The sequence below is a fragment of the Microcebus murinus genome, chromosome 6, assembly GCF_040939455.1.
Source record: "Microcebus murinus isolate Inina chromosome 6, M.murinus_Inina_mat1.0, whole genome shotgun sequence".
NCBI classification, from domain to species: domain Eukaryota; kingdom Metazoa; phylum Chordata; class Mammalia; order Primates; family Cheirogaleidae; genus Microcebus; species Microcebus murinus.
The window spans coordinates 92,893,455-92,918,877 of NC_134109.1; the positions used below are offsets into that span (position 1 = coordinate 92,893,455).

Here is a 25,423-nt window from a genome sequence, read left to right on the forward strand (position 1 = left end):
TCTGTGTATTTCTTTTAAATTGGTAATGGGGTATGGAGACTTGATTAGATTTAAGTTTAATTTTGGGGAGGGGGCAAGACTACTTCATTGTGGGTTGCATTCTTTTGTTAGGGGGCACAGAATATCTGATTGTCTCTCTGCTTGTAATGTTAGTAGCTGTTGATGCCCGTCTTCTAGCTCAATTCAACTCACTAACGGTTGCAAATTGCTGATATTCTAAGCTTTCACTCTTTCTTCATTTATCAGCTAGAATATTACTACTTGGTTGTCCAGTGGTCCAGCTTTCATAGGAAAGGCACAATAAATATTTGGTTCTTTCTCTTTATCTATTTAAAAAATAGGCCGGGCATGGTGGCTCACGCCTGTAATCCTAGCTCTGTGGGATGCCGAGGCGGGCGGATTGCTCAAGGTCAGGAGTTCGAAACCAGCCTGAGCAAGAGCGAGACCCTGTATCTACTATAAATAGAAAGAAATTAATTGGCCAACTAATATATATATAGAAAAAATTAGCCGGGCATGGTGGTGCATGCCTGTAGTCCCAGCTACTCGGGAGGCTGAGGCAGCAGGATTGCTTGAGCCCAGGAGTTTGAGGTTGCTGTGAGCTAGGCTGATGCCATGGCTCTCACTCTAGCCTGGGCAACAAGGTGAGACTCTGTCTCAAAAAATAAATAAATAAATAAATAAATAAATAAAATAATGAGTTGGTTACCTATCATCCTCAATAAGTGACCTATTAATTTTTTAGGATTGTTAAAACTCACGGATTTAAACATGTGTTAAGTGTTTCAGTCTATTTAAGTTATTATCTTTATTGAACTTAGATTGCCCCATCTTTGGCCAGTGGCAACTTTTTCAAGTTGGCTTTTGAGTCCTTTAGACATGACCTCGATAGTCTTTGAAAGCTTCCTTGATATGTTAAAGCATGATGTCCCATGAATTCATACAGATACTTTCAACTGAAAGTCAGAACTGTAGGGTTTTTAGTAAACATCTTATGCCTTACATTGGTACCTCCTGTCTTCTGAGAACCCAGGTTCTCAGGGACACAAAAATGATAGAACTAGAATATCACACAAGTAGTTTGCATTATCTTGCATTACACACACAACAGTCTCACCCATTCTACCAACACCACTATTATTGAAAAATTTAAAAAATCGTTTGCATAAGCTCTCTCCATTTTCAATAGTTGTATTTTATCTACATTTTCAGAGAATATATCTAATACATGGTATACTCTCTCCCGTTTAACCTTCATGTAGTCCTGGTCTTACAATAGGTATTTAGTGCTCACTGCCAGTTCTTAGGTTAGCCTCTAGTCATTTGGATGTCTGAAGTTTATTCTTTAGTAGATTCTTTAGGAAATATGCAAGGAAACAATATTGAATGCCTGTGTCCCACAATGTTTTCAACAGAAGATAGTGTAAAATTTAGATTTTTGCCAACTTGATAAATAAGATTGGTGTCTTGGTGTAGTTTTAATTTATATTTCTCTTATTATGAGTCAGGTTTAGCTTTTTTTTTTCATGTTTAAGGACCATTTATTTTCCTGTGATGTTTATATTTTTCGTCCATTTTTCTATTGGGGTTTTCACCAGCCCCTCCCACTATTTTAGGATCTCTTTCCACATTAGGGTTATCACCCCATTATATGTGATATATGTTACAATATCTCTTCCTAGTTTGTTGTTTGACATCACTTACTTATAGTGCATTTTTGGCATGTGACTCTGTGATATATTTAATGCCTTGTTGGGCTAGCACCTTAAACACTGCTTTTTTTCAGATTTTTTGAGCTATAATTGTTTATGTTCTCACTTTAAATGTATATTCAAATTTTCTAGCTCTAGAAAAGAAAATCATTGGCATTTTAACTGGGATCATGTTATATTTATCAATAAACTCAGAGAGAATTGGTATCTTTATGATGTTTATTCCTCATCTAAGTATGCTTCCTTGTTCCATTTGCTCTGGTCTACTTTGGGCTTTTCAATAAAAGTGTTTTAAAAGTTTTCTTTATATAAGTTTTGTATGTTTCTTATTAAGTTCATGCCTAGATATTTTATCTTTTTGGTTATTAGCATAAAAAGGGGCTTCTCGTGCAATATATTTTCTAGCTGGTTATTGCTTACATAAATGAAGACTATGGAAGACTTCTTAATATCAAAGGCTTTTGAGTTAAGGATTATTATGATGACATTGTAAAAAATTATTAAAGAAGTGGTAGATAATTCAGTATTTCAAGTGAGAAACGGATCCATGAATAAGGCAGGGTCAGGAGGAAAAAGAAGGAAAAAATAGATACGTATCTCAAAGGCATAGAACTTGGAAACTAATTAGATGTTGAAGAGAAGGAAAAGGCACGTGAGCTTTCCTCTGGTGACTGCAATGATACATTGTTAACAGAAAATAGGAAGAAGAGAAGGTTGGGGGAAAGAGAATGAATTTCAGTTTTGGGCATTTAGATTTTGAGACTGGAAGTCAATAGAGAGGTCAATTGTGAAAACTGTGAAAATTTAGATCTGGAAGCCATCAGTAGAGCTGCAGCAGTTTTTGAAATGACTAGAGAAAGAATAATAAGAGAAGAGCCAATGATAGAATGTCAAAGAATTTCTATATTTAAATAATAGGCATAGGAAGCTGGTCCCTGAAAAAGGCTGAGAATGAGGGATCTGAGAGGCACGAAGTGATCCAGAATACAAAATCATAGAAACCAAAGGAATAGGAACTGGTTTTATCAATTATGAAATCATCAGTAATTTTTAAGACAGCAATCTCATAACTGTTGAGGGTGAGGTAAGATTGTGAAGGATTAAAAGATCCTATTGACTAGGAGTATAGATTTGTGTTAGGAAATTCAAACTGTGTATATTTGGAACAGGTGAAGTCCAAATACAAGAGGTCTCATGATTCAAATCATCTGCTGATATCGGTTAGACAAACATGATCAGATATAAATAGCTTGGCCTAAAATAAATTTTTACTAACAGTTATTTCTTGTTTATGGCCATTAACTCATGAAAATGCTCTCCAGACGGATATCGTTACTAATATTCAAATAAGGTCATGACTATAATTGGCAGAGCTGAGACTTAAACCCAGGTCTGACACCAATGACCGTCCAAAACAATGTAACTTTCAATTTGATCCATTTGATCCATTCTCTTCAGTTACTTAAGCAGCTCAGAACCCACCTATTCTTTTTCCCCCAGCAGCCATGAAAGAGTATTCAAATGCTGTGCTAATTGGGGTAGTTTTTCTAGGATCCTCTCTTGATTCACCAATCTTAGTGAGAAAGAGATGGAGTTTGCCATTCCTGGGGGGATCATGATGGTTTAGGGATCCCCATGCTAATTTAACATTTCCTACTCCTACTTAAAACCTTCTGGCAGCTATGTAGGTTAGAATTTGGATTTGTGTTCAGTGAAGTGACTCAAAATAAGTATGAAGTAAACCCAAAAGAAATTTATTTCTCTGTCATGTAAAACACATCCAGAGGTAAGTAGTCAGGAATAGTAGGGCAGCTTACCTCTCAAAGTGACCAGGGCCTCCGGCTCCTTGTATCTTGTTACTCTATCAAGCTCAGCATGTGGCTTTACCTCAAAGTCCAAGAGAGCTGCTTGAGTTCTAGCCATCACATACTAGTTGCAGCTAGCTGGAAGGACAGGAACACTTCAAAAAAGTATCATATAAACCTTTTGATTATATATCCCTTTGGTTGAATATTTGGTAAGTGGCTCTACTTAACTACAAGAGATGCTGGTAAAGGTAGCCTTTCTTTTTTTTTTTTGAGACAGTCTCACTTTGTTGCCCAGGCTAGAGTGAGTGCCGTGGCGTCAGCCTAGCTCACAGCAACCTCAAACTCCTGGGCTCAAGCAATCCTGCTGCCTCAGCCTCCCAAATAGCTGGGACTACAGGCATGCGCCACCATGCTCGGCTAATTTTTTCTATATATATGTTAGTTGGCCAATTAATTTCTATTTATAGTAGAGACGGGGTCTCGTTCTTCCTCAGGTTGGTTTCGAACTCCTGAACTCAAACAATCCGCCCGCCTCGGCCTCCCAGATAGCTAGGATTCCAGGCGTGAGCCACTGCGCCCGGCCAAAGGTAGCCTTTCATTCATGTAGCTATGTGCCCAGCTAAAAGTCAGGGACTGTACAGTAAGGAAGAAGGGGAGAATGTGTACTAGCAGGTAACAGCAGTCTCTGCTATAGTGACCTCATTGCATTCGGCAAAGAGGTTCATTGTGAGTCTTTCTCTTTATATTACAAAATCTCAAAATGGCAGGATGTCTTCAGCACTGGGTACAGAGACTGACTCATTTTAGGTACTTTATCATTTGTTCAACAGTCTAAGTTTTCTTTTCTTTTTTTTTTGAGACAGAGTCTCGCTTTGTTGCCCAGGCTAGAGTGAGTGCCATGGCGTCAGCCTAGCTCACAGCAACCTCAAACTCCTGGGCTCAAGCAATCCTGCTGCCTCAGCCTCCCAAGTAACTGGGACTACAGTCATGCGCCACCATGCCCGGCTAATTTTTTCTATATATATTAGTTGGCCAATTAATTTCTTTCTATTTATAGTAGAGACGGGGTCTTGCTCTTGCTCAGGCTGGTTTCGAACTCCTGACCTCGAGCAATACGCCCGCCTTGGCCTCCCAGAGTGCTAGGATTACAGGCGTGAGTCACTGCGCCTGGCCAAGTTTTATTTTCTGATGAAATTTTAAAAGTGGTTTAAAAATAAATATGACAAAGTAGATCTCTAAGACATGTGCTTGGAAAACAGTATGCAAAACAAAATTCTGTATTTCAATCTTATCTCTGTCAATACATCGGGGTGTGTATTTCTATGGAGGGAGGGAAGGGAAAGGAACTTGAATAACTTAGAGGAAAGTTACAAAATAAAGGTAAAATGGAAGGCAACAAAAATGAAAAAGAATTATTGAGATATAAGGATTGAAAATTAAAGAGAAATTTAGAAAAACCCATAAAAATCAAACTCAATCCTAAATTTTAAACCAGAATGAAAATTTCAAAGACACCGCCATATCATACTGCAGCAGGTACAGTGTAGACAGAAGTCTTAAGTATAGCATAATGGTTAAGAACTAGGCTTTAAAATAAGATAAACTAGGCTTTGAAATAAACTTTAAGATAAACTAGGCTTTCAGATAAAATAAAATAAGATAACCCTGACTCTTCCTGTTACTATTTCAGTTACTTTCACCAGTTAATCTCTGAACTAAATTTTTCTCACCTGAAAAATTATATTCTTTCAGAATTGTTACAATGAGGAAATGAGAATATATGCAACTATTTAACATTGGGTCTACTGCAAATAAATACTCTACAGTAATATCACTCTCACGATACATTTTACTTATATAATCATTTTCCCTTCTCTCCAACAATTAAGTGCTTCTTAAAAATAACATTTCTTGAAAATTACAATCTTTTTGTTTCACTCTTTAAGCAAATTGTAGCTCTAGGGCTGGCATACATTCATTCATTCATTTATTTCTATTTTTGAGACAAGAATCTCACTTTGTCACCCAGGCTAGAGTGCAGTGGTATCATCATAGCTCACTGTAACCTCAAACTCCTGGGCTCAAGTGATCTTCTTGCCTCAACTTCCTGAGTAGCTGCAACTACAGGTGTGCACCACTGCACCTAATTTTTCTATTTTTTGTATAGAGGCGGTCTCACTCTTGCTCGGGCTGGTCTCAAACTCATGAGCTCAAGCAATCCACCTACCTCAGCCCCCTAGAATGTTTAGGATTACAAGCATAAGCCACCATGCCTGGCCTGCCATACATATTTTTAAAATTTCAGGTTATTGACAAATACTGATAAATGATCATACTCAAATATTTATAATTTTAATTATTTAAAAATTCATTTATAGCACTGGATGTCAAAATCAATCCCTACTTCACATATTTAACAAAAATAAAAATTTCATCTTCTGTTAATAGGAGCTGAGGCAATTTGCATTTATGATACTCATATAATACTTGATTTTTCAGCTCGTGAAGGCAAGGTATCAGTTACCAGTAAACTTAATACACCTAAATGTAGTCCTTACTAAGAACCTTCTTTTGCCCTACAGAGTGTAAATCCTCCCCTTTTCTACATAGCATGTTACATATATCTCAGGTACTTACCAAAGATTTAATTAGCTCTTTACAATAACTGTAAGTTCCTCAAAGATGGGTATAAGACCCTACTCATCTATTTAGTTTTTGCACTAACCACTACTGATTGTCTCCCAAACATTAAGTTCCTAATATTTTTCCAAGGTTATGCAACTCATTTTAGACAGATGGCCACATGCTCCAGGAAGTGGGCCCCTCCCCTAGCTATGAAACATGAATCCAGAATCTAAGTAATTTGTTTTGTTTTGTCCAGAGACTAAGAGGGTGTGTGTGTGTGTGTGTGTGTGTGTGTAGGACTTAATGGGAGATTCTGAGAAGGATTTTTTCTTTCTGATAAAAGGCAATGAGAACTATCTTTACTATCCTGCTTGGGATGTATGAGGGGATAATACTTGAACTGTGACAGCCATATTGTGACCATGAGGTAATAGATGCAGAAAAGCAAAGTTGAAGATGATGGAACAGAAACACAGACTCTTACCCTTGTAAACAATGAGCCATTGAATGAACCCTTGAACCTCCTATCTCTAATATTATTATTAAGCTAAAAGTAAGTGTCCTTATTAGGTTTAGGTTAGGTTTTCAATTATTTGCAATGAAAAGCATCTCAGGTGTTATACAATATTCCTTGCCCCCACCCAATTTCTTAGGGGCTCATTATATCCACTGGTCATTATGTTTGCCTGCTCTTGGTTTTATATATTATGTATATATAAAATCATATTATCTGTATATATGACTTTTCTCCCTTTCATGTCATTGAGCATTGAGGATTCTAACACGTTTATTTTAAAGTAATATCTAAGTAGGTCGATTTTTATTTTGTCTTGAGTGATTACTGATTGTCATTCTTAGGATTAGTTTCATTTTCTTGAAACAAGTGCTGTGGAATTTTGATTCATAGGCTCAGCTCCTGTGGAAGTCTTCCTGCTCTCCCAGCTTCCTAATCTCCACTCTGCTTTCCTTTTGTAACTGCTTCTACCACTTGGTCAAATTTGGGGCTCTAGGCCTGCGATGGTGATAGTGGGATGTCACATATCTACAAAGATCTATATATACAGATGAGTTGAGTCAAGACCTGTCTACAATATAAGTTACAGTCCCAGGCACTGGTTGTTTGTTACTGCTTCTCAGTTTCAAGAGTGAGGAAACTCCATCCCAGACTTTGGTTTCATTACTTTGCAGGAATTGAAATTTCTGGCTGTTTCCGCCTGCTTTCAGATCTACAGCCCAATTTTTTCTTGTTTACAAATTCAGTATACTTATTTTGTACTCTGGTTCGTGGAAATGCCTGTATTGCTTTTGAACAGAGCTGTGCCTTTAAATTTCTCCATTTTCTATTCAAAAGCTCCAGAAATACTTATCTAGGTACTTCATAGGATAACATTTTAAAGTAAACATGTGAAAGAGCAAAAATGGATTTTTGGACAACAGAAAACTCTATATCATGCATCATTCACTGGTAATAAATCCTAAGTGAACATCAGAGTTCCAATGAATGAAATAATATCTGTGTATTCTTCTGGATTAAAAGCAGAGAACAGATTAGTAGCACTGTTCTGCCTTATGCTGATTTTTATCCAGTTCCCAATTTCATGAGGTCAAATGAAGAATGACATTGGGTCAGTTTACAAAATGTGGTGCCTATATAAAATACACCCCATAAAACACCTTAAGATCCAGTCGGTTTAATATAAAATGTTTTTAATTGTTTTTGAAAACATTTAAAAAACAATTTTTGAGCACTTTCAATAAAAAAAGAGAACTGAAATGCTACCGCAATATTCAACTACTGTAGTTTCAGCAGGTACAACAGACAACAAAACACTGGGGAAATCTGACTTTTTGCACTAAATGAAACATGAAACAGGGCTTGTTTTTGTCATTTATGGTGTAGTAAAGCACATTATAGTACAAGACTATTATATGAACCTTAGATGCACTGCACAAAAAAACACTTTCCTTCTTTTCAGTTCAAAAGTCAGTGCTTATTGCAATTATATGCAAAATTATTTACTTCATGAAGTCTTATCATGATAAACAGTATGCAAAATGTTTTAAAACATCAAAACAATGAAAATAATCTGAGAAAAGAACATATTCAACAATAACTAAGCAGAATTAGTAAACATAAAAAAGTAAATAACTTGTGAATAACTACGCTTGCCTGGTTAACACTGAACCAGTTTCAAACAGCGAAGAAAAAAAAAGAGTGGTTACAGGAATACCTAGTACTGTACAAGATAAGTCAATAACACTCATGCACATTTTGTGATCATGTATTAACATGGTGAAGCAAACTAAACTTAATTCTTCCTGCTGTAATATTCTCATGTAAGAGAATAAGAAATAGAAATATCTCATTGAGATCAATGTACATTGCTACATAAGACAATTTATCTGTCACTTTGATGACATTTTGTCTTTTCATAATGAAACACATTTAAAAAGTTTAATCTGTGGACTGTATTGGTTGCATTTATCCTAAGAGATGTGCCTACCACAGGTTCAACAAATTTAGTGCAATATATGAACCCCAGAAAGTTTGCTGGACGAATTCAACCAAATTTAAAGAGTTTGCTGCAATACTGTACAGGGGGTTAAAAATCCTCCAGTCTTTATATTTTTATCAAAAAAGATTTCCATTATTTTTATATTAGTAGGAAGCTAATAATGTAAACAAGGGATTAGAATGGCCTCAAAATCTCCTTTTCAGAGTATCTCATATAGAAAGGCTCCCATCATTTGTTAAAAGAAATCACACAGTTTCCTTTGGGTATTGCATACTTTGGTGTGCAGTAGTGCTGTGTCTCAATGTACAGTGAAGAAATAACTAGCGTCAAGAAAAAAATACCTAACAGATCATTAAATCAAGATAACAGCAAACACACACAAATGCCAATAACTAGGACATATCAATATATAAACCTCTGAGCCAACCCTAGCACCATTTATTTATCAAAATATTTTAATACCCTACCTTGCAAATTTATTGAACAATGAAACCTTATTAAATTAAACCCTTCATCACATTTGTCAAATATTCATTGATTGTAATCTTCTGATTGGCTTAAAGGAAAGCATAGTTAGGTTCAAGGTAGCATAGCAAATGGTTTAATGTTAGCTTTAAAAACAATGGCAATTTTAAAATCTCTTTGAAAGTGATCTTGAAACTCACTTAAATGGAGCTATCAACTAGTGAGTAGATCTGTGTCAACATGAAATTCATAAATAATTATTCATAAAACAAAATGGGAGCCATAGAGAGAAACATTTTAAAACAAATCCTGAGTGCTTCTTTTGCAATTGTGGTTATCACAATAAATAAATTAAGCAAGTAATAAAATGCTCCTCTTCTTCAAGTACTATTGATATCCCTGTTGTTTTATCAGGGATATAAAGATTTGTGGCTTCAGACCTTAGGTGGTGTTCAGTTTTTGATGTCATCTCCTTCCTGCTTATTTGCTTTTCAAAGATCCCATGATCAAATTGGATTACTATATTCAGGAGGAGGAAAGGAGTCAGTCACTACATTGAAAAGGAAAAAAACTGATTACTAAAGATTATAATGAAAAATTTCAAAATAAATCTCAAATAGAATTTTAATATGTGCATGCAGCCATTGTAATGAAACTAAGAAAATGCTTTTGTTTTCCTTCTAATTCTCCTATCTCGACTAATAATAAAACATAAAACATTTTTCAAACATGTTTGTATTTATTCTATTAAATTACAATGTCTGGAGTTATTTACTTGTTGTGTGTGTGTGTGTGTGCCTATGTGTTTGTGTATGGTGTATGTGCTAGCTCCATATTAAAAATCAACATTTTAAAATAAGACTAATGCAAGGTCACAAATATAAATGGCTACTAGTTTTTCCTCTTAAAAATTTTAGTGCAGCTTTTGCTTTCCTTAAAGTAATATTTAATTTTCCATTATTTTCTCCTATTTAAGCCCTTCATCATGGGTGTAAATGGTACTGAAGCCCCAGAAAGTCCTACAGAGATTTTTCCTCCTACAGTAGCTCTATGCTTCAAGCCTAAATATTTATAATAACCTGAATATTATCCCTGTTTCAAGGAAGACCTTCTTGTCTACAGTTCACCTTAGCTATGATTTTATATCTAAAAGATAATGCCAACAACAAAATAGCCTATAACTAAAATCGATGGTTTCTTCTAAATTCTGTGCATATCAACTGATGAATTAAAATGAACTTACACAAAATAAGATCTAGACTGCTCTTGTAACAGCTGAATAGTCAATTGTTTACTAGCAAACAATGTGATTAAATGGGGAACATTATAAAATTTAAAACCTAATACTTGTTCTTCTACAGCCTACTGTCTTCAGAAACTTGTTAAGAACTGAGGCAAGTCTAACCATTTCCTACTGAAGAAGAAACCACTTCTGCAGCAAACGCTTTTAAAATGTCACAATTAATATTAAGTGTTTCTGCTGCGGGAGGCACTTCCATTAAGACAAATACAATACATATGTCTTTAGATACAGTGTGCTACATATTATAAAACACAATTTAACCCAACATTTCAACAGTAGGATGGTCCTTGCTTTCTATCCATTCAAAACCTGATGAAGTCATAGAATTCATGGATTCACTGCAAATTTGTTGAAATAAAGGGTCATTCTTTAATTCTTCCAGTGTAGCTTCATCATCTTGTCCCTGCTGACGACCTGGATCAAACAGTAGATTTGGGTCTAAAGTGTTCAAATCATTGATGCTGCCTGAGAGCTCAGAAGACAACCTGATATCACTAGAGAAATCAGATGCAGTATTAGTGAGATCAGATGCTACCTGACCTACCAGCTGCTGGTTGGTTTGTAAGCTGTCTCCACTCAACAGGTCTTTAACAGTGCTATTGAAATCTATTTGTTGCTCTCCAATTTCTGATTGTGCTTGATTATCTCCAGGAGAAAAATTGATCTGATCGGTGCTATTACTTTTGGTGAGGTAAGATGGTGTTTGAAATTCATAAACAGAAGTGCTGGAATCAATCATATTCTGTGAGTTGGCACTAGGAAAAACAGCGGAAGTTTCCAAAATCTGAGTGAGATTCATCCGGGCTGTGTAATTGGAGGGCAGGTTGTTCATTCCCAAACCTCTCACTGCATCATCATTGTCAGAATCAAGTTTACTCAACAAAACATTGGTTATTTTTTTACTGTTTGTTTGCTTCTGAAGAGCGTTCGGGAAGGCTGTCTGCATCATGACTGTCAATGGAACTGATTGACTTCTTTGAGCTATGTTGTTGGCACATGCATCTGTGTGAACATTTGTGAAAACATGAACTTCTGGGGTTACTGGACTTCCAAAGGGGGTCACATTAGATCGTGGGATATTAGATACTGGATAGAGGGTGCTTCCACTAAGATTACGTTGGCGATGAACAGCAGGGCTCACACTCCGGCATCTGAAGTTGCTGCTGGCAGATGAATTAGTTCCTTTATTATCGAGAGGGGCAGGGACTGCAAAACCCTCCTGTTTGTTGGTATTATTTACAGTGGCACCTTGCTGCTGCACAGGAGAGACAGGAGTCAAACGACCAAAATGAGTGTCATGATGTCTGGATTGAGACTGATAAGACTGTCCAGGCACAGCAAAAGCATGAGGTTTCCTGAAACGGTCTTCCACTAGTTCCTGATAGCTTGGGAGAATGCCATGGCCAGAAACTGAGGAATTACCAACCCCACTATACCCATTATTCATCCATTCAAGCTTGGTTTTGTCAGGGTGTGTGGCCATGGGTCTTTGCATCGGTTTCACAGGACTACTTGAGACAATGCTGGCATCATGATATGCCATACTGGAGCTTATTGGGGTGAATGCAAATGGATTTCTGCATTCAACAGGGCTGGGAGGGACACTACTGCTGCAGTTAGAATGTGGAGTACCAATGGGTGTATGTCGGCTACTTCCTAAAGCACTATCCACAGGTGTAGTCTGGGCTAGCCTGGAGCAAGGGCTCTCCCGTGATAGACTCTGAGACCCAGCAATCATTTCAGAGGTTGGGGTTGGGGTTGGGGTTGGGGTAGGGGTAGGAGTGGGTGTGGGTGTGGGTGTGTGGACTGGAGTGCCATTGCTGTGGATGGGATGATAGAAGTGGGTGCTGGAGGTGTGAGATGACATTGGAGCTCCTGGAGTTATTGACTGACTTTGAAGTGTCATTCCCAAACAGTTACTGTAAGTATGCGAATTGTTCATTGCCATTTGCTGCTCCATAAGCACCAGCTCTTCCACAATACTATCCTGTGTAAGTTCATCATCAAAAGGAAAGTAGCTTTCATTTGTCTGGGCAACAGAAGGCTCAAACTCCTTCAGTTCGGACTGCAGAGGTAACTGATCTGAAGAATGTGCTTGTATCTGATTCAAAGGAGATTCTTGTATCTGGCTATGTAGCTGCTGGGTATACGTTTCCTGTGGCATTCCTTCTAATTCCCAAACAGATTTCTCTAAGTCATTGATATCAGAGTGCTCAGGAATTGTCATAACACTGACATCTTGCTGTTGTTCACAGCTGGCAGATATAAACTCAGAATCCTTAGTGATCTGTTGCCATTCATTTGGATTAAAGCTGCCATCTGATTTTGAGTCACTGTCCAAGAGAAAGACACTTCCTTCAAGTTTTACTTTTATATCTGGAGATGATGATGGTGTTGTTTGCTGTTCCAAAGCTGAATCACTGGTAATAAGAGCAGAAGAGTTCAAGGGTTGATTTGCCACCATGTGTGGACTGATATTTATTGATACCTTGCTAGGAATCTGAGCACCTGCTGTTGAACTTTCTGTTTTCCCTGAATGTGGAACCTTTTGGTCCTTCTTAACACTGCCTGGTTTCTGACCTTCTGTGATAACGGCAGAAAGCTGTTCCACAATTGGTTTCTTTACAGGAGGCACCTGGGACTCTTGCAATGTAGAAGACAGTCGTTTTCTTGGACTTTTAGTGCATAATTTAGGGTCTTTATTATTTATTGAGTCACCATTAGATGGTGAGCTGGTGCTGGTGAAAGTTAAGTTCTGAGTAGCAACTGAGAGAGTGACAGTGCTTTGATTATTGCCTGTTGACGTGCCTGGCAGAATTTCATTACAGCGACTTTTACATTTGGTCCTCTGGTCACAGACCTTAGTTGATTTTATTTCAATGATACCTTCATTTGAAGGTTTCTGCACTAATCCATCTGTATTACTTTTCGGACCCAAAAGGGCACTAGGTGTTGTTTGCGGAGCTTTAGCCCCATCAGAGTTCTCTTGGCACTGTACAGGATGCTCATCTGATGATGTTTCAGGTTCCATTTTGACTTCCACGGCAGATGTTCCCCCAGTGCTGCTGCTTCGGGACCCAGGAGACTGAAGTGAAACAACAGAACCGTTCTTGATCTGTGGAATGCTCCTCGATTCTTCTGTTGTTCCGGTAGCACTGTTGACTGAGGCAGAATGTTTAAGAGGGGCACTACTGTTGCTGGGTGTGAGGGATATTGTTGTCATTTTCACCACATTTAAAGAACTCATGTGTGAAGCAGGTACAACAGCAGTTTTGATGGGACTACTAGTAAAGAGGACAGTAGTTGGAGAGCGGATGGTGAGCGCATTGCTGTTGGCTGGTTTGGGTAAGATCTGAGGGTAACGGTGCCGAGCAGAACGATCCCCACCAGGACTGGCTGGAACGTTCTGAGGAGTCTTTGGTGCCTGTTTCACAGACTGCATGTGTTGAGTGACCACTTGGACATTGAGGGGAAGAACTTTGCCATCAGAAGAACTCATTGGACTTGGTGAAGTTACCAACTGCCTGGTCCGCTGGACCTGTTATAAGGTAGAAAACAAAAAACCAGATTTAAGAAGTCTGAGATATAAACAGTAATTTGTATATCTATATGCTTTTATGGAATTTATTAAATGTTAATGTTAAAAAGAAAAAAAAAGACAGTTTCTATGACAAAAGAGAGTTTTTCTACATCACGTTTTATACAACCAGACACATAAATATTATAACAAATGCAGTACAGTTATAAAATATAATAATAAGAAAGAAGAATATTAAGTCATTTTTCAGTTAACAAGACTAATAACTTCACACTTGTGATGAATACTTGCTGAAACAATGATTTAAGGAGGTTATAGGAAGAGAAGATAAAATCTTCAGAAAACATATAATAATAAAGGTATCTATTGGAATCTATGTCAAAAAGATGGCGTACTCATAAGGCAAACTGTCATATAATGGGTCTACCTTGGAATTTAGTAACTAAACCACCATGAATAAGGTCCCAAACAAGACTACTATCTACCCAACTTTGCTCTATAGTGAATTGTGTGGTTCTCCCAGGTATTTCAAGTTTTAATGGCATGATGACAATGATGATAGCAAGAACAAGAAAAACAAAGTTATCTCCTTAATAATATTATCAATAAAAACATAAAGTACCACTTTACTCTGGCATGATACACTCATTTTAAAAGCTCCTTCATCATCACCTCAGTTGCCTGAGATACGAAAGGAGACAATTAACCTCTATTTGTAGATAAGGAAACAAACTAGCTATCTAAAGGACCTATCCAAGGTCCTATTACTACATCCAGCAAGCCACAGATAGGCCTATATTAAAGTGTTATCAATACACATTATAATTTTGCTCCACCTGAATGTTAAAAAGTGTAAACAAAAAGTTTGCAATTATATTATCTTGGCTCAGCCAGGAATGAAACAACTATGAAAATGACTATTACATATAGCTCTGACTAGTTATGTGCACACTACACATGTCCTGAATCTTTGTATTTTCATGTATATTCATTTTATAACTCACTTTGTAATCAATAACATACATCCTCTATGAAAAGACAAATGACTGAAAGGGAATCTGTCTGTGGTCACAGAACCAGTTTATGACTGTGTCCACACCTAAACTTGCCTCCTTCTCATCTGCCACTTTTAATTAAAAGATTGATTTCCCATGATCCCAGTAAGGCCAAACACTATGTAATGATATTACCGGAATGGGACTAGGGACAGCTGCCACAACGATACCAATAGGTTGAGGAGAAAGGATTGCAGGATTTCCATTAGGAAGATTAGTCACTCCATTGGTTGTAGCGCCTTCTGATTTTTTTGCTGAGGATTCTCCGGGCAAAGGGGATTGTAGTTTCTGTTCTTGCTGCTTCTTTTGGATTTTCCGTTGCAACTGCTGTTTAGCATCAATAGGAGATGGCAAAGTCTTTACCTGAGGCTGAAAGGAATTACTTTCAGCTGTAGGTATAAAAGCAGAAGGCTGGGTAATTCCTTTAATTCCTGAAAATAAACAGAAAGGAAAGCTAAAATAAATACTTTCCTTTATAGAAGGCAGTTACAACTCAATTTCTTTGAATATGTAGCCATCTACTGGGCAAAGCAACAAAAACAGCAAATTTTAACTAACAATTTCTTTATAAAGCTTAAGTATTACACCAATTTACAAACATTTCTCAATATGGCTTTAACTGTCATTTAAAAATATGGTTCAACTCAGGTGACAGTTTCAATTAAATCAACAATAGCAGATTATTTTGAAGAGTAGTTATATCATAAATGTGCAGAAGCTAAGATAAATGTCAAGATAGCACTTTTATATTTTATCAGATGTAAGCAAATTCTCCCCCTTCTCTAATTAGAAAGAAATTCATGAATTTTCATGATTTTAATATTTAGCTCACAGGGGCATTCAAAAAATTATTCTGAAACCACTCCATATCTTAGAAAAAATTTGTATGAGGAAAACAAGTTTTTAATCTTACCAGAAATTCATAAAAGCATGTACTACTATTTTAATTCCTACTATACAATTATTCCAATATGGCCTAGAGGAAATTTAGAAGCAGAATTTCTCAATAAGACTAAGGTTAAGATATTCCAAAAAGTGTCACTGAGAAAACTTTTAAAAATGCTAGTAAGAAGCCGGGCGTGGTGGCTCACGCCTGTAATCCTAGCACTTTGGGAGGCTGAGGCAGGCGGATTGCTCAAGGTCAGGAGTTCGAAACCAGCCTGAGCGAGACCCCGTCTCTACCAAAAATAGAAATAAAATTAATTGACCAACTAAAAATATATATACAAAAAAAATTAGCCGGGCATGGTGGCGCATGCCTGTAGTCCCAGCTCCTCGGGAGGCTGAGGCAGTAGGATCGCTGAGCCCCGGAGATTGAGGTTGCTGTGAGCCAGGCTGACGCCACGGCACTCACTCTAGCCTGGGCAACAAAGTGAGACTCTGTCTAAAAAAAAAAAAAATGCTAGTAAGAGAAACACTGAAAAAAGAAATGATAAAATAAAATTTAAATTTCAAACATTGATTATGTAATAAAATTAATTTTTAAAGAAGCTCATTCCACAACTGGGATGTGGCATTAAGATCATTAGAAAGTAAGCTTGGTCAGTCAAAACAGTGAAAAGAAAGGGGAGGGAAACACTACCCTACTGGGAAACCTTGCCCTTCTCCTCCCTTCCTCACCCCAATTCTGCTTTTCATCATTCTAGCTAGAGTTGGCATGTGTGGGGGTGGGGTGATCAGGAAAGAGAGAAAGAGGAGACTGTAACAGTCTCCCCACACTCACTCCTTAATAATCCCTCATCTTTTGCCCCCCTCTTAAAATGACTTAAACACTAGTTTTCCTCTCAAATACAGTTCCAGTTGAACTGGTCCCTCCTGGCCCCCAGCCTCAGGTCTGGCTTCTCAGCACCTGCACCCCAGAGAGCTTCTGCCAATGGCTCACAGCTCGGCTGTTTTATTCCTCCTGCCAGGGTTTCTAGACAGGAATGAGTTCCAAGCAGCTGACTTACAAAAGGACATTTGTAACACAACCTGTTCTTAATATGGAGTCTATATTTATAAAAAAACAAATTCATCTTCAAAGGATGAAAACTAATCTACTATCAAGGATATTTTTTTGAAAAATGCAATCAGGGCTGAGAACAAAATTCCAAGAGAGATTCTAAAAGTATTTTGAATAATGGTGCAATTGGTAAAGTATTTAGCCTCCCAGGCTGACTGCTTTCAAAAAGGGAAAACACCTGTTTATAAATGTAATTTTGAGTACTTTTGTTAAAAAAACCCCACACTTTTTTTACACTTACACCTTAAAAATTCATTCTTTCAATTCAGTCATCATTTCTTTCAGTCAGACTTTGTGAATGATATGAAAAATAAGAAAGAAAGATGTTTCTTTTCCCATAATGCCTTCTAAGTCCTCAACCTGTTGAAGAACTCTTCTAGGTGTCAGCAGGGGCAGAAGAAAGAGAGCAGAGAAAGTTGAAAGGTCCATACTTTTTAAAGCTTGTTTTGTCAGAAGATAAGAAGACAGTATGATATAATTGAGTTAAACTGGGTGTTGGAGACAGACAAATCAGGATTCAAATCTTGGTCCCACTACTTATTTGCCCATGGACAAGTTATTAATACTTATCCTCCTGGAGTCTGTTTCCTGATCTGTAAACTGGGAATAAATAACACCTATATCATGGGACTCCTGGGGGGAATTAAATGAGGTAACATATATGAGCAATCTAGCTAGCACTCTCCTGCTTGTAAATATAACGAATAGATTTAGGTCATAGAGTTTACACGTAGTCAGAAAAAACTGTGACTAGCTCTTGTAAGAGACTGTTTTTTTTGAAATGGGTCCTCTACTGGCCATAAAATGAGAGGACAGATTACACTTATACACACAAACACTTAAAGCTTTTGATAAAATATAAACTGAAAGAAAATTAGTTTACTGTTAAAATGTACAAGTTATGATATTTTGAAAAAGTTAATTAATAGACTATAATTCTGGCTGGGAAAAATCTATTGTAGATTTAAAAATATTTAGATTTAGGCTGGACACAGTGACTCATGTCTGCAATCCTAGCACTTTGGGAGGCTATGGTGGGAGGATTCCTTGAGGCCAAAGGTTCCAGACCAGCCTGGGCAACATAGTGAGATCCTGTCTCTACAAAAAGTACAAAAATTAACTGGGCATGGTGGTGTATGCTTGTAGTCCCAGCTGCTCGGGAGGCTGAGGAAGGAGGATCCCTTAAGCCTAGGAATTCGAGGTTACAGTGAGCTATGATGATGCCTGGGCAACAGAGTGAGACTGTGTCTCAAAACAAACAAAACAAATTTAGATTTAACATTTAGAAGAATCGTCCCTGGAACAACAAGCTACATGTTAGTATGTTTTTCACAGAATTCATAATTCCCTAGAATTACAATAATCTATTCATTCTTCTTTAGGTTTATAAGGTATGAATGAAATAAGATATTTAAAAAATTTCATCAGAACTGATACTTTACACAGCTATTACCTTAGGAAGAAGTCATTTATTCCAACAATACTGTCAATTCAAAAAATTCCTCCTTTAATGATAATACGCACTTGAGTGCATATTTTTAAAAAATCACTCTTGCTATTTTATAATAATGCTTCATAGAGTTTATTTTTTTTGAGACCAAGTTATCTGTCACAGTATCCAAAGATCATTTTATTTATAAATACTAGTTTCTTGGAAAGGAGTCTAGCAAGGAATTTTAAAATTTAATCTTATTATTTTACTTCTAATAATTTATCAATTTAGATACATATGTACTTAAAAGTACATATACACGCATTCCTTAAATTTAAAAACACCAATGGAAAAATTAATAAAATATCAGCTGAGGAATATATAGTTTCATATTCTAGCAAAGCAATATATAAAATTATAGCATTAAGCTTTATAATGAAAGGATTATTATTTTGTTGACTCAACAAACATATCCAAATGTAGTGTTAAGTGAACTCTTATAAATACTAAAAAGATGAAGTTCTTTGGTCAAACTCTTCTTTTGCTACCAACTCCAAATACAGTGACACCCCTGTCAGTTTTAGTTTATTAACAATTTAGTACCTGCTGGTGCTGCTGCCATTACGGTTAGAGCTGCCATTGACTTGGTGCCTATATAGTGACTTTTTACAAGGAAGCGGGCTAATTCCAAGACTGTGTCAAATGGTTGGCTTAACACTTTCTGGGCCCACTCACACACAAGACGGCAAGCAGAAGAGATAACTTCCTCATCAATATTTTGAAGCTGCCCAGAAGGTTCAGCTCCTTCCAACTAAACAAAGAAAAAAAGGAAACGTTAACTTTAAAAAGATTAGAGAAATTACATTGAGGCACATTCAAGACATGTATTCTTCATTAGGAGATATGATCTAAACCTTTTGGGTCAAAGTAGTATGAACTGATCTGTTGGCAGATATATAAGGGCTTTGCAAATAAGAGACCCATACCCATCAGGGCATAGCAGTCAGCACTATTGTGAACATAACATATATGAAGACTAATAGACATTTTGAATCTTTCTAAAACCTTTTCTAACTTTAATAAAACAGACTGTCAGTAGCCATATTTTTTCTTCAAAATTCATATTATATGTATTACTTATGACTTTTTCCTCTTGACTACACACACACACACACACACACACACACACACACATAGTCAATATATATCATGGACCTATCTAAAAATCAGTAACTTTAGATCTTTGTTCCCCAAAATGTCATGTTGATATAGGTCATATAATATTTTTCAGCCACTGAGGGATTTTTTTTCCCTCATTTACTTTTGTCCCTTATCCAAATGAGACTTTGTGGTATACATTTCATTGTTGATATAAAGGTAAAATTCTACTTTTTAAAAGGAAAAGGCAGAATTCTTACCCCATCTCCAGTTTTGTGAAAGTCAAGGTTGGGCAGTGTTGGCATATGAACAAAAGCTTTTTTTCTTAATCCACTGTAGCAATACGTAATAAATAGTTAAGGTATAAAGTACTCTAAATTAAATGACCTGCTTATACAGACAACACTTGAGAAGTAACCATATATGAAATGAGAATAAAATCAGCCTGAGATAACATTCATTTTCTGAATTCTTCAGTAAGAAAAACCTAATAGTTGAAACTTGAGATACTTTTTTACTCTTTTGAAACTGGAATAGCCCTCATAGAATGTTAAATATTACTGCCTTAAATCAAATGATTCTCATCTGTTATAAATTTTATGAATAAATGTTCCTAATATGCTGTGCCAGCCACCAGTAACAAACAGGTCAGAAGGAAAGGAATAGCCAGATGGAAACCTGGCACAGAGGAAGGAAACTTTAGCCCAAGGCACTGGGACAAAAACAACTCTTAAGAGTGTCACAAGGGCTTTAACCTTTTCATTTCTCTTTTTCCACTGAAACACACAGGATTATCACCTGTTACATGCCAAAAACACATCAAGACATTTTTGTTTGTATTCAGGAAATAAGGACAGGTCATGCAACAAGTAGTTAGAGAACACCTGGAACCAATTTAGAAAAACTGCTTTCCTCCCTCCCCTTTCCTCTCATCTTATCCATAGTAGCTAATTTTATGCTTTGAAAAGTGGCCGAAAAACTAAACAGGGAGAAAATGCATGCACTTCTATCTAATATGATACAGAGACCCTCTATTTTACAATCTACTTTCAAGAGTAAAAGGAACTTCAATAAATTCTTAATTTTCCTTACTTCTGTTTGCTCCTTTTTCTCTATCACAGGAGGGACCTTTTCTATGCCTTGGCTTTAATCTTAATACAGGTTTTAAATGGCTGGCTGAAAAATGCTTTAAAGCAAACACTAATCTTTCAGTATGAATTCCACAATATACTTTTTTGAATTTCTTTCTTTTTTTTTTTTTTTTGGCCAAAGAGATCGCCTATGTTTCTAAACTAGAGGAAGGAAGGAAAATAAGCTAACCTCTTTCTCTGCTTTTATTATTTTAAAATTGCTGAACATATGGCAAGTCTCAATAATTCTTACTATTAAAGCAAAGGAGATGAGGCCATTAATAATACTCCAGAGTGACAGAGTAAGGTAAAAATCTATCACAATCCTAATATAAAAATGAATCTTTATTTGCTATTTCTCTTGCAGTTTTACAAACAGCTGAAAAAAATAACATTTGCAATTATTCCACTAAGTCCCTTTGAGTTGCTTATATTTGTTGATTTAAATTTATTTCTAAATATAGTTGGCAGCTGAACTACAACAGATGTTTTATAATAAGTGAGAATGTAAAGAGATTATAAAAATCATTTTGGTAAAGGATATTTAGATTTGCCTCTCGTGCCCAAACGACGTGCCTTCATGTTTGGAAAGACGTTTTTCATGATCTTTCCAAAATCAGCAGCACTTAACGGATGGTAACCAAGATTGTCACAATAGCTCCTGCAAAAGAAGGATGGACCAATTTAGAGTAACAGAATTTATAATTATGTAGCATGGTGCTATTTCAACACAATTTCATCCCTTTGACAAAGTGAAGCAAAGGATCTTTAAGTTATTTGCCACAATTTATATGATCATTACTCTTTGGAGATGCGTGTTAACTCAGGTTTAGTTAGCTGGTTTCACCCTCAGAGCATATAGTACTGTTTTCAATAGCATTCAAGAAACCTGAAGAAGATAAAACGTTGGTACAAAGTTTTCCAACTACAATCTGAAATGAATATATCCAGCTCAACCACTAGGTCTATAATTTTCCATGTATGTATTAGGCTCACATACTGGGATAATATTTTATATATATCTCATGCACATCAGACATTAGAGACAACACTACCACATGGTTTAAAATTTAGAAACATGATATCTTAGAACTAAAATGGACCTTAGGAATCATCTACACTAATACCCTCATTTTACTGATAAGGGAAAAACACCAAGGCACATTAGAAAGGTTCCAAAGGTCCCAGTGTTCTCTTCTTGTTAACCACACGACCCCTAGTATTGTCTGGAAAAAAAAGTGACTTTGTAAGACAGTAACTTCAAGTGGGATCAGGAGATAATCCAAGTCTTAACTACTACTGGAATCAGGTGTTCTATTTTTCTCTAGAGCTGTCAGTCATAGGTAAAATGCCAATCCTCTAAAGTTCAGCAGCAGACCAATGTCATTATCTTGTTCTGGCTGCCAAGGCCTTTCTCATAACTGTTGGCCTTTGGGAGGTCCACTACCTGGGAAAGAAGAGAAAGTCAGAGAAACTATCTCCTTCTCTCACCTCTCATTCAGCATCCACTAGGACAGCTGTTTGACGAAGTCATGCACTGGAGAGCCCAAGAAAGACATTTAGGATAAAGAAGGAGGTGAAAACAACTGGGAGGCATGGCAGGCAGCATGTAATGGAAACAAGAAATTGGGTCCTTGTAGACTACTAACATATCCTGACAATATTTCTGAAGTGACCTGAGCTCAAGATGTCAAATTTGGGAGAGACTCAGAAGGCAGAGACCCCTGGGTGACTTAATACACAGTATGGGGGTAGGTCTTGAGACAATGGTATTTTTCTTGGTTGTCCCTTCCTTATCACCACCACAAATCCCACAAGGGAGGGTAGAAGGGGAAGAGTTGCCCAGCAAACACATTCCCAACAATGCTGAAGTGTAGGGAGAAGGAAAAGAGAATACGTATTGAAAATTTCCCATACAGGAAGTATTAGATACCTCATATTTACATTGAGACTAAATGTGCTACTTCAAGTGGTTCAGGGGTCAAGGTACAAAGAGAAGAGGTCATTATTTTTGGGTGCTGACAATGGAAACGAGTTGTATCAAATCATAACAATTTCAGTAGCAATTTAAATTAGTCATCTTTAGGGTCCAAACTAGCACAGCAAGGAAATGTGAATAAAATGAGGTTCTTTTGCACCTAAGGGACTTGACACATGTTGGCTCTTTTACCTGGAACATTATTTTTCTTATCTTTCAAGTTTCTGCTTAAATTTTATGATTTTGAAAGTGTCTCCTCTGACTACCCTATCTTAAACAGTGCCCTCCTGCCATGCCCTCACCACATTCCCTATCAGTGTACTCTGTTTCTTTTCCTCTCATGATTTATAATTATGGGGCAGTTAATTTACTTGTTATTTGTCTCCTCCATTACACTACGTTCAAACAGGACAATGACCACATCTAACAAGTTTGCCATTGTATTCTCAGCACAAGGAACAAGGTGCATAAGTCACATTAGGCCCACCTGTATGTCATATCTAAAGCAAAAAAACCAAAAACCAAAACCAAAAAACCCCCCACAAACAAAACAACACTGCCCACTTGCTCCTATGACAGCACTGGCAGATGGGCCTAAAAACCTGAAATCAAATCAAGAGAAGTAGGGTAATGAGGCTTATAAGAGACAATATATCCATTCTACTCTCCCTTTGTGATTCAGATTCTGATGTTTTTTTCATTACCTTAGTACACTCAAAATTTTTACTTTGGCAGAAGGGGTAGGAGAAAAGTTGGCAAAAGGATTAATGTTAAGTATTGTTGACCTAAAGAAAGTGAGGCAAAATTAATACAGAGTTTATTTGCGCCAAGGTTGAGGACTGCAGGTGGGCAAACACTGGAAAGGGCTTCAGAGAACAAAGGAGAGCTCAAGTTTTTAAACAAAGAAGCAAGAATTAGGAGAAAGGGCAATTGCAAAAGTTGTCAGGAATTCCCAGTTTATAGAAATAACACTGATTAGTGACTGGCTATACATTGTTGAACTACAGGGTATGAGTTATGGTTTCCAGCATATGACACTGTTAATTTATGCCTACTTGGTGGTGACCCTCAGTCTCAAGTCCTACAGCAGGTGGGTTACTTAGCTCAAGTGAGGAGTGAGATGTGACTACTGCCACATTTCAGTGCCTTTCTGGACCTGATAACTTAAAGGGGCCCACATTCCTCAGGAAGTTTCTTTTCTTTCTTAGAATCAGGATGACCAATACAAAATTTGCTTTTCGAATAAAATATATATTGAGTGGTGACTTCACAAAATGTTCATACAGTTTCACCTGGCTTTTGATATGTATTTATTCCACCTTTGGGAAGGATAAATTTTTTTTTATAATGACCTTATATTCAAATACTCTAAAGTGGATAAACATTAAAAGTACTCTGTAGACATATACACAGCTCAAATTATTCTTCCTTAATCAAATAGTAGGTAATGTTAGAAGACAACTACTTAGGAGTCAAAATTTTATACTTCGACACCTCACATGTCAAAAAGAAAAGAGAGCTTCAATATGAGAACAATACCCAGAATAGGTCCTTGATTTAATTTTGTGAAATCTTAGAATTGGAAATAAATCCAGAAGTTACATAGCTCAGCTTCCTGCCAAATGTAGAAGTGGTGATACTCCTAAATGATGGGTTACCTGAACATGAACATTTCCCTAATGAGGGCTCCTAATTTATTATTATTTTTTTAATGATTCTGTTTTAAATCTAATTTAGTAAGTATTTATAGAGTATTTATTCATAATTTTAAAACCAGTGCTATATAGTAAGCCATAGGTCATGCTAGGCCATGTGGAGATCTTGGTTAGTATACATCTCATTTTCCTGCTTCATAACTTTAACTGATCAAGCAAGACATGGTGTCAATTAACACCTAACTCAGCATCAGATTATATTTATGCAAGACTTCAAAAAGGGTGAGGAATAAAGAATGTTCTGTTAAAAGAATAACTAACACTCTAATGTCATTTTAAAAATGAGATCATTTGGGTTTTTCCTCTTGCTCTTTATTTAAAAGTATGTTTTTAAGACTGACATTAAGCCTAATGTTCAACATGATCATGAACACATCATTCAAAATCCACAGTAGCAATTCAATCTTTAATATTTATACCATTTACAAATTAATTACATAAGTTAAAGGTTAACATTGTTTAATGGTACAAAAATATAAACAAAAAAATCATAAAAGACTGGTGTCAAAATAATAGTCATAGGATACCAAGTATATTTGATATTTTCTGATTGCTTTGTGCTACCTCATTTAATCCTGCCAACCACATTCAGACAGGTGTTTTTTATTAAACTCATTTTATAGATTGCATAGAGAGGTGCATCTGGAAATGATTTGGTAGTCTAATCCACTTATCTTACAGATGAGGCACTTTTATTGCTAATTAATGACTATAAGCATACTAAATGTTTCGAATGCAACCGAAATTACACCATATAATTTTTTCTAATATTTATCAGAAGAATTTATTAAGAATTACCAGTTTTCTATTAAAAGCCCTCTTCTTAGATCCACATTGTTATTTTGGTGAGTCTCAGCATTCATGTATTATAAATGACAATAAAAAATATGGGAATTTAAGGAGGTCCCAAAGACATGATAGAATTACATTCCCTTTAAAGTTTTAATGAAACAATACATTTGCTATGTAATCTGGAAGACATATGA

The 25,423-nt window shown here is 36.4% G+C and overlaps 1 protein-coding gene across 1 annotated transcript in view; it reads right to left on the bottom strand.

The window, feature by feature from the left end:
* Nucleotides 1-735: 735 nt before the first annotated feature.
* The window catches only part of RFX7 (regulatory factor X7), a 143,330-nt gene continuing 118,642 nt past the window's right edge, over nt 736-25,423 (bottom strand). The window contains exons 6-10 of the mRNA XM_012783066.3: nt 21,289-21,405; nt 19,875-19,959; nt 19,060-19,267; nt 15,158-15,453; nt 736-13,967 (exon numbers count right to left, since the gene is read on the bottom strand). Coding sequence (XP_012638520.1) covers nt 10,686-13,967; nt 15,158-15,453; nt 19,060-19,267; nt 19,875-19,959; nt 21,289-21,405 — 3,988 coding nt within the window. The 3' untranslated portion in view covers nt 736-10,685. The remainder of the gene's footprint in view (nt 13,968-15,157; nt 15,454-19,059; nt 19,268-19,874; nt 19,960-21,288; nt 21,406-25,423) is intronic.